We start from the raw sequence: 10,081 nt of genomic DNA on the forward strand, positions 1-10,081 counted from the left end.
GTGGTTTCAGAGGCAGACAAAACAAACAAAATTCTTAAAAACGGGACAAAGAACCCACCCCACATCTAGAGAACATGAACTAAACACTTTGTTCAAAAACATCTAGAGAAAATAAGGATACACTGACATAAAGCAAGACTTTTGAAAGTCCAGGTGGGCTCCGTCCTTGAGCTGTAGAGGTGGTCTTGGGAGGGAGGGTTATCCAAGGATTCCACCTCCTAAACCAGTGGTCACCAACTGGTGGTCCGTGAACCACTGGTGGTCCGCGAGAAAATTTTGGTGGTCTACAGAAAAATTATTTGCATTTTTTAATATTGCACTAAATCAGGGGTCCTCAAACTACAGCCCCTGGGATAAATATGTGGAATGAACGTTTGTGTTGCTCCAGAGAGTCTCCCCCTTCTGGGTCGTTTTGTGCAGGTCGGAGGGGGGCAGAAATTCCAACTTGGGGTCTGCTTCAGCCTCCTGGTGTGGGGCTTTGGGCAAAGGCTGGAGGGAAGTACTGCTGGTGGCAAAGAGCTGGAGGGCCTCGTTCCAGTGGGACTACCTCATGGCCTGGAACTGGCTGACTATCTCAGCCCGCTGAGCCTCCAGGCGCTGGTACCTGGCCTTGCACTCCCTCAGGTCTTCCCTCTGCTTGGAAAGCCTATGCTTGTAGTCCTCAGTGAGGTGCTTCTGCTGAGCCTCCTCAGCCAAATCCAATTTGAACTGAACTGTTGTGCCAACTCTTTCTTGTGGTGGCTGTTTATCTCCCTATCTGCTTCCTGTTGGGGCCCAAGGAGCCCGGGCGGGCAGGCGAGCAGTGGCTGGCAGGGGAGTGGCGATTAGAGGCCAGTGAGGCGCCCCTTGACATGAGTGACATCCAGTCACTGTGACACGCCCACCCAGTTGCATGACCGCCTAGCCACACCCACACAGCCAGTCATTAAGCAGATCATATTAGTGGTCCGTGAGATTTTAAATTATGAATTTAGTGGTCCCTGAGGTCCGAAAGGTTGGTGACCCCTGTCCTAGACTGTGTCAAGAGCCAGACAAAGGGAGAGCAAGCCGAGCTGCGTGGCTCTTGTGTTCTTGCACTTTTGAGAAGGCCACCTTGGAGCGGACTTGGACCTCTACTTAGGCCTGGGGACTTTAGCCAGCTGGGCAGCCACTCGGAGGATTTGCCTGGCCTGCCCATCACTCCTCTTCTCTTGCTTTGGCCTTCCTGCTAAGCCTCAACTTGGGCTTGGACTCTGGTCATGTGACTTGCTGGTGGGCTGATCTGGGCCTAAAAGCCACTAGTGAGAAACTAAATGGTCGTAATCAGAGAGGGATTTCTTTCTTACCCATAGTTTTAATGCGCCCTTTGGGTGGAACAATGTACTCTGGCACTCGGCCGATTCATTCCCTGTCTTCCTTTGGCTCAGTGGCCTCGGGGTCTCCTTCCGCCCGCTCATCTGCCACCTCACCTGGGCCAGTGTAGACCGAGTCCCAGGCCTCTTCCAGGTCCTTCTGCCGCTTCTCGCATTCCTCTTTCTCTGCCAGGGGATTCCCCTCCAGCCAGGAGGCAGCACCATCACACATTTCCAGCATCCTCCTCTTGGCCTTCCCGTCCAGGAGCTGCTCCTCCGCCACCCGCTTGAGCTCCAGGGTGCAGGACTCCAAGGAGTTCATGGCTTCAATCTTTTCCTGCTGGCTCAGGTCATTTGCCCGGAATTCCTCTGCTGTCTGCACAATTGTCTCTATTTCCTCCTTGCCCAGGCGTCCACGGGTGTCCGAGATAGTCAAGTGGCTGATGTTCCCGGTTTCCACATCCTTGGCTGAGACGGTCAGAATGTTGTTCTCGTCAATAGAGAAGGTGACCAGGATGACCGGGACCCCACAGGGGGCTGGGGGAATCCCTTTCAAGGTGAACATGCCCAAGAGGTGGTTGTGTTTGGTCAAGGCCCGCTCTCCCTCATACACCATGAACAAGATGGTGTCTTGGTCGTCCTCAGTCGTGGTGAACTCCATGACTTCTCTTGTTGGGACAGGTGAGTTGCGTTTTATGATGGTTGCCATGACACCTCCTTGAGTATTGATTCCCAGAGACAAAGGGGTGACATCCAGAAGAAACATATTCTGCATCTTGGCCGTCCGGTTGCCCGTCAAGATGGCGGCCTGGACAGCTGCCCCGTAAGCCACAGCTTCATCAGGGTTAATGCCTTTATTCAGCTCCTTGCCATTGAAGAAATCCTTCAGCAGCTTCCGGATCTTGGGGATGCGGGTGGAGCCCCCAACCAATACGATGTCCTTGATGTCCCCTTTGCTCATCTTGGCGTCTCTCAAGGCCCTTTCGAGGGGCTTCAAGGTGGCTCGAAATAGATCGGAGCAGAGGTCCTCGAACCGTGCCCGGGTGAGGGTGGTGTGGAAATCAACCCCTTGGAAGAGGGAGTCCACAGATATGCTGGCACTGGTGCAGGAACTCAAGGTGCATTTGGCCCGCTCGGCAGCCGTCTTCAACCTCTGCAGAGCCTTCTTGTCCTGATGGAGGTCTCTCCTATGCTTCTTCTTGAACTCCTCTGCAAGGTGGGTCACCAATCTCTGGTCAAAGTCCTCCCCACCCAGGTGGGTGTCTCCTGCAGTGGCCTTCACTTCAAAGATGCCATCCTCCACAGAAAGTATAGAAACATCAAAAGTGCCTCCACCCAGGTCAAAAATGAGGATGTTTCGGCCACCTGCCTCTTGGTGCCTGGCATCCAGGCCATAGGCGATGGCAGCTGCCGTAGGTTCGTTCAGCAGCTTTAGGATCTGGAGGCCCGCAATGACTCCGGCATCAATGGTGGCCTGCCGCTGGGCATCGCTGAAGTAGGCAGGCACCGTAACAATGGCTTGGGAAACAGAGTAGCCCAGGTAGGCCTCAGCTGTTTGCTTCATCTTGGCCAAGACCATAGCGGAGATCTCCTCAGGGTAGAAGGTCCGTTGTTTGCCTTTGTAGGTGACTTGGACTTTTAGCTTCTCCTCGTGGCTCACCACAGTAAATGGCCAATGTTTCATGTCCTCCTGGACGGCGGCATCCTCATACTTGCGGCCAATCAGCCGCTTGGCATCGAACACCGTGTTCTGGGGGTTGAGAGGGGCTTGGCTCTTGGCTGGGTCCCCAATCAGGTGTTCTGTGTTGGTGAAGGCCACGTAGCTCGGCGTAGTCCGCTTCCCTTGGTCATTGGCGATGATCTCTACTTTGTCATGTTGACAGACAGCCACGCAGGAGAAGGTGGTTCCAAGGTCAATCCCGATAGCCAGGTCATTTTGCTTAGGCATGGTGATGTCCCAGAGGGTGACCGACTCAGGAGTGGAAGGAAGTGACAGTTCTCATGAGAGAGGCAGGTGTCTCCCCTTTTATTTCGCCCCTTTTTCCTCTTCTAGGACCAAAAAGCTGGATGACTAGGGCTTAGATTTTTCCTAGGGATCATGGCATCATCTTCCTTGCCTAGAGCTGGGCACTTGGGCCTCTCCTTGCTCTGAGGGTGCCCAGCCTTCCTTTCCAACTGATGCGATGACTTCACCATCAGACATCACAATGGAGTTTGAACTGACAGCACTTCTTAAGCCTGAGTCACCTCCTTCTATGGCTTACCTGCTTCTTGGGTGGCATCCAAGGTCTCGTTCATCACAGGCTGTTGCTTCCAGACAAATGGTCAGCAGAGGGAAGCTGGGGAAGCCCTAGCAGAGGACCTGGAGACACTAGTGTCCTGGGTTGTTTGGCTGGGCAAGGAAAGGTCTCTCGGGGAGGATCGGCAGCCACTCTGGCTAGAGAAAGGGGGACAAGACAAAGACTGCAAGGCCTCAAGGAAAGGCATTTTCTCAGGCCCTGCCGGTCCTCTGTGAAGAGCTGGCTCAGGCTGTCTGTTTTGTGCTGAATGCCGTCCAAGCTGAGCAAGGATCCAGAGGTTCCAGCGTTGAGTAACACCCACTATCATCAAAAAAGGACAACAAAGAATGTTCTTTCTGCAACTCAGAAAGCTCAAACTGCCCAAGGAGCTGCTGATCCAGTTCTACAGAGGAATTATTGAGTCTGTCATCTGCACCTTTAGAACTGTCTGGTTTGGTTCTGCAACCCAACAAGACAGACACAGACTTCAGAGGATCATTAGAACTGCAGAAAAAACAATGGCTACCAACCTGCCTTCCATGGAGGATCTGTATACTGCACGAATCAAAAAGAAGGCTATGAAGATATTTACAGACCCCTCACATCCTGGACATAAACTGTTTCAACTCCTACCCTCAAAATAGAGGGTAGAGCACTGCACACCAGAACAACTAGACACAAGAGCAGTTTTTCCCCAAACGCCATCACTCTGCTAAACAAATAATTTCCTCAACGCTGTCAAACTATTTACTAAGTCTGCACTACTATTAATAATCTCATCATTCCCATCACCCATCTCCTCCCACTTATGACTGTAACTTTGTTGCTTGTATTCTTACAATTTATACTGATACTGTTCGCTGATTACTTATTTGTACCCTATGACTATCATTAAGTTTTGCACCTTATGGTTCTTGACAAATGTATTTCTTTTATGTACACCGAGAGCATATTCACCAAGACAAATTCCTTGTGTGTCCAATCACACTTAGCCAATAAAAAATTCTACTCTATTCTATTCTATTCTATTCTGTTCCAGTGATGGCCGTGACCTCTGGGGAGGAAGGGAAATGTTTTCCCAGGAGCAGCCTGGATAGACGAGTCTTCAGTGGGAGGCTCAGCCGTTGCCATTGGCATGTGAGGCAAATGGGAGGAACCTCCAGAAATGACCACAGAGGCTACATTACAGCGCAAGGGGTGTGGGTGTGTGTGGGTGTGCGCGCACCTCAGCTTGGAAAAACCCTTGTCCTCTCCATTCCCTTATTCCTTTTCTGAATACAGGCATCAGCCCCATAGTGGAGGCTCATCATTTCCCCTCAGGAGGAGATCAAAGCCTATGTGTGGGGATACACCTCCCACCCAGGAGCCGGCCGGGACGGTTCTCCAGAGACACCAGGCGGCTGCCATGTGCTGGAATCTCCACCTGGCTTCATCTGTGTAGTCTTTTTTTGGCTCTCCTCGCACCCACCCCCAGGGCTTTGACTGCCCCCACCCAGGGATGACAGCCGCAGAGGAACAGATGCGCCTGTGTCTTGATTTATCTGTTGCAGCCCCCTCCTCTCAAAAGTGAGGGAGGCAGAGGGTCCTGTGGGTCTGCAGCCACTTTTTACAACTTTTGCACAAACTTTCTATTCATGGGTATTGTCAGGCCCCTGTCAGAGTCTGAATCCGAAGGGGAAGAGGAACGGCTGACAGAGAGTGAGAGAGTGGATCCATTGGCTGTGGAAAAACTGGGGAAGAGCAAAGTCAGGCTGGGCCAAGCAGGGGAGAGATAAAACAAGGGAGAGGGGGTTCAGGTAAAGACCAAGGCCCACCCCTCCTCATCCTAGGCAGCGCAGGGAGGAACGGAGAAGAGAGCAATGTGGGTTGCGTGGCTTACAAGGGAGGAAAGGGACCCGATCCTCTTTACAAGGCACAGGTGCTGATGGAGTTTAAAAGGAAAGGCAAATGGGAGGGGCATTTGTCAGGAACAAACGCTGAGACTGGCTTGATTTGCTGCCGTGCTACTTTACTTGTGGAATTCCTTATTTTACTTGCCCTGCCGGATTAATTACTTGGTCTTGCATTTGGATTTTTTGTTAGATGTTTTCTGCTTACAATGTTTGGGACTGAAGTATTGCCAGCCAAAGACTATGACAGGTTGGTGGAAGAGCTCTTTCTCCAGGCCGGAGAGTTGAAAGGGACATTGGGGGCACAGTTGGTGATAATAAAGGGACTCATATCGGTTCTCTGGCTGTGTTGCCTTTGTGTCAGGCCCCGGGTCATCACAGGTATGGACCAGCTCCACTGCTAAACCTCCTGCCCCATATCTCTGGAGGAAAGAAAAAGACCCAGGGTTGAGGTGGGGGGGGTCTCTGTCACCTGCCCTTTGATGCCCAACCAAGACCTCTGGGCTGCTTGTGACCTTCGGAGCGTCCTGCCCACCTTCTCCAGAACATCCTTCTGCCTCGAGAGGAAGCACTGGCTGACGATGGCCTGAAAGGGGCTCCCCAAACTCCATGCTGCTCACAAGAAGGACTTGACCTAGTGAGAAGACTCTGGTCTCTGGCTGTTTGGTGACCCAGAAGCAGACAGAACTTCTTCTGACCAGCTCTCATCCCTCTTTGGGGACAGCAGATGGGGAGATTGGGACAGGGGGTGGAGGGTGGGGGGGGGTTGATCGGGGACAGGAAGAAAAGCTGCAGACACACACAAAACGGGTGTCGGAGGGTTTGACACCCTACCTGCCTGCAGCACCTTCCCTGTGATCATGGGAAGAAGAGCGCCCCCTCCCAGCTTCTCTGTTGAAATGGTTTTTGTTTCAAATGTTTAAATCCCACCAGGATCTTCCGGTTGGACTGAACCTTTTCCCATTGCCTCAAAGGTGGCTTGTGGGAGACAATCAGTCCCAGGATGCAAAGTCCCCTGGTTTTATCATGCGACCCAGCGTAGACATTCAGATGCCTAGAAAGGCACACAGAGGGAAGAAAACTCTACTTGAAGACACACTGGAGTTCCTGAGAGCCTTCGCTCGCTCGTGTATATTCTGCACACACCTATCGGCATATGTGCAAATATGTGAAAGGGGATGAGCCTAAAATACCCCCACCCCCAATTTGGCTTAGGGGACCTGAAATAGCAAGGCCTATTTACAGCCTCTGCCTCGGTAGCTGCCTCTGGGGGAGGGATCAGGTTGCAGAGCCTGCAGCCGCTGCCAAAGGTCATTTTATCTCCCTTCCACAAAATGCCCATAGCTGGAGCCCTGAGGAAGACACTGGGTGCCCACGCAGGAGGCTGGACAAGGCGCTTTCCAGGGAGGAGCCAGGGTCGATCACGCGTGGCCTCTTCCCATCTCCGATGTTCTGGAAAGAGGCAGGTGCAGGATCAAGTGCTGGGGAGGCCTTCCTTGAACTTGGGCTCATTCCCAGAGTCCAGGAGCAGCAAGGGTGAGCAGCTTCCCTCCAAGGCTGCATGGATTGGAGTGGGGGACCCCCTTGCTTGCCAAGGCTGTCACACCTACGCCTCCCGGGCAGAAGCTTCCTCCTAAAAACGCTCTTCCTCCTCCTGTTCTGTAGATACGGTAAGAGGAGGGAAGGTGGGAGGGGTGGGGCTCTGCTATTCCTGGGGCGCGCCTGGTGCTGTGAACTCACCACAGTGGCCTTTCGTTCTGTACAGTGCAAACCCGCTGCAGGATCCTGCGCTGCAACTCAGAGTATGTGGCCTCTACACTCCCCCTGCGGGCTCCTGGTAGGAGGGCAGCCCACTGCCTGGCCCTGCGCGCCTATGCCCGCTGCACCCGCCACACAGCCCGCACCTGCCGCGGGGACCTGGCCTTCCACCTGGCTGTCCACGGCATTGAGGACCTCATGGCCCAGCACAACTGCTCCAAGGAGGGGCCCAGCCCAGCACCCCGCCCTCCCCGTCCACCGGGGTCCGGGTCCCCAGACCTCTGCAACTATGAGAAGGCCTTTGCCCATAAGCGTGGCCGGCCCCCTACCTACCAGCACTGCGCTTCCTTCGGGGACCCACACATCCGTACCTTTGGGGATGACTTCCACACCTGCCGCACGGAGGGCTCCTGGCCGCTGCTGGACAACCACTACCTGTTTGCCCAAGCCACCAACTCCCCCGTGGCCAAAGGATCGAATGCCACAGCCACGAGCAAGGTGACCTGGCAGCGGCTACTGCTCTGGAAAGGGTGGGGTGGGAAGGGGCCGGAGGGAATTCGGAGCTCAGGCCTGCAATCTGAAAATTCTTCAAGCAGCTGAATTTGGAGACCCCCAGAATAACTTCCAGGAGTCCCAAGGGTGGAGATGGATGGCTAGGGATTGGGGCCTTTGGGACAAACCGGAGGTCCCCCTGAGTCCGGGGAAGGGGTGCCCTGGGCTGCCTCCTGTAGCTGCTGCTGACCTTCCCCTCTTTCCAGATCACTATCATCTTCAAGAACATGAAGGAGTGCATTGACCAGAAAGTCTACCAGGCCGAGGCAGACAATCTCCCAGCAGCTTTTGTGGATGGCTCGGTGAATGGGGGGGAGCGGCCTGGCGGGGACAGCCTCAGCATCCTTGAACGGGCTCCCGGGCAGCACGTGGAGATCCGGGCAGCCTACATCGGCACCACCATTGCGGTGCGCCGGGCAGGAAGACAGCTGTCCTTTTCCATCCGTGTGGCCGAGGAGGTGGCTGGCTCCTTCACCGAGGAGCAGGACCTGCAGCTGTGTGTGGGCGGATGCCCTCCCAGCCAGCGCATCTCCCGGCACGACGGCTGCTGCGGCCATGGCACCGTCGCCGCTGAGAAAGCCCGCCGGCTGTGCAAGGAGAAGCTGCCAGTGGAGGACGTCTACTTCCACTCATGTGTCTTCGATGTGGTGGCCTCAGGGGACAGCAACTTCACCCTTGCAGCTCGTGGTGCCTTGGAGGATGCCAGGCTCTTCCATCCAGATGCCAAGAAGCTTCACCTCTTCCAGCGTGATGCTGTCCGCCAGGCCGCCACCAGCTCCTTCCTCTGCCTCATCCTGGCCGTGATTCTGGTGCTTGCTTGGGAGATCTAAATTCTGCCAACGTTGGCAGCATCCAGAGTGTCTTCCTCCTGACGTGCCAGATACCAAGGCGGAGGGGGGGCTCCCCGAGGGTCACAGAGACCAGGGCCAGCCTGGCAGCCTCACTGGACAGAGCCTGAACCTGCCGCTCAGAGCAGTCCCGCCAGGCAATTTCTGCAGCAGCTGAGGCTGCTGGGCGGCCGGTCATATCCGTGGGTTTTTTTTTTTTTTTTTTTAAGGAAATGCTTCATATATGAAGTGGGAGACTTTGAAGGGCTTGAGGCAGCCTCTCTTGTATGCTGTAGGTTTCTCCCTGGAGGCAGTGAGAGGAAGCCTGGAGAGGCGGACCTTTCCCCCCCCCAAATCCTGGGGGGGGAGCGGGGAGGGGGCAGCATCGGGAAAACAGGTCCAGCTTCAGGCCATTTTCAAATCTTTGCTCTTTAAGGCATCTAATGCAGTGTATCTTGGTTCTTCTTCGACCGAGTCAGTTCCTCCACCTTCTCAAGGGGGTGTGAATCCTCTATTTGCGGAGCCTGCCAAGCCGGTGGATTCCATTCCGGAACCACCTCTGTTCCTCGACATAGTCAAGAAGCAACGGTCCTCTCCCGGGTTGGCTCCAATTCCATCTTCAGCCAACAAGACACTTTTTTTAACGTGGCGCCGGAATTTGCAGCACTCCTCCAGGTGCCGAATCTGGACGCCCCAGTCACCGCCCTGCTGGTGCCAAATGCCACCATTCCTGGGGGATCCGGATGAGGGGCTGCACCCTGAGGAGCGTAGGTCAGGTCAGGTCCTTCAAAGAGCACACCAAGGGGCGGCCTGGGTGATTTGCCCTGCAACCACAGCATCGTTTTTTTAACAGGGCTACATTATTGTGGTTATGCCAGTTGCAGGATAACTTGTCACCGGTGGCCCCGTGGGCAGCTTTCTCTGGGTGGGGGTGGGGGTGGGGTGGGGTGGGAGGCGGAGAGGGCCTTGAGCGCCTTTTTCTCCCTTTGAGTAAAAAGGGCTGAAATTAACCGGGGTCTTTACCTGCACATGAGAACGCAGCCAGGGAGACCAAGTCAGCCTCTGGCCCAGCAACACTCAGGCCTGCTCAGCTTTTCCTCCTGAGCAGCTTTTCCATTCTCACACTGGAGAGCTCAGTTCATGTGCCACCCATGCTCGGCATCTATTTCTGCAGACCTCCCCTTCCCCCACCCCACCCCGTTATTTGTTTCTCGTGCTGCTTTGCTGCTTCTGAACAGGTGACGCTCAAAATAACGGAGCAGCCTTGGAAAGTCCAAGCCTGGTGTGTGTGTGGGAGGGGGGGTAGAAGTCACACTGATGCTGCCCTCCCAGTCCCTGGCAGGGGCAGGACTGTTGCGCCCCCTTGTGGCATCTGGCTGCATCTGGCTGAGAAGCTGCATCTGGCTGGAAGGACAAGTTCAGTGGAAGCTGGGTAGAGAGCAGGC

The 10,081-nt window shown here is 54.6% G+C and overlaps 2 protein-coding genes across 2 annotated transcripts; one reads left to right on the plus strand and one right to left on the minus strand.

Moving 5' to 3' along the window:
* Positions 1–1,380: 1,380 nt before the first annotated feature.
* LOC131186786 (heat shock 70 kDa protein II-like) lies at positions 1,381–3,491 on the minus strand. Its single transcript, XM_058160709.1, has one exon. It carries the CDS (start codon positions 3,277–3,279, stop codon positions 1,381–1,383), a length of 1,899 nt encoding a protein of 632 aa, XP_058016692.1. The 5' UTR covers positions 3,280–3,491.
* A 3,356-nt stretch (positions 3,492–6,847) lies between these two features.
* Positions 6,848–9,538, plus strand: HJV (hemojuvelin BMP co-receptor). The gene is made up of 3 exons (XM_058160577.1): positions 6,848–7,169; positions 7,265–7,755; positions 8,016–9,538. The coding sequence occupies exons 1-3, from the start codon at positions 7,061–7,063 to the stop codon at positions 8,637–8,639; spliced, it is 1,224 nt and encodes a 407-aa protein (XP_058016560.1). The 5' UTR covers positions 6,848–7,060; the 3' UTR covers positions 8,640–9,538.
* The last annotated feature ends 543 nt before the right edge of the window (positions 9,539–10,081 follow it).

This window comes from Ahaetulla prasina, chromosome 17, assembly GCF_028640845.1.
Source record: "Ahaetulla prasina isolate Xishuangbanna chromosome 17, ASM2864084v1, whole genome shotgun sequence".
Taxonomy (NCBI): Eukaryota; Metazoa; Chordata; class Lepidosauria; order Squamata; family Colubridae; genus Ahaetulla; species Ahaetulla prasina.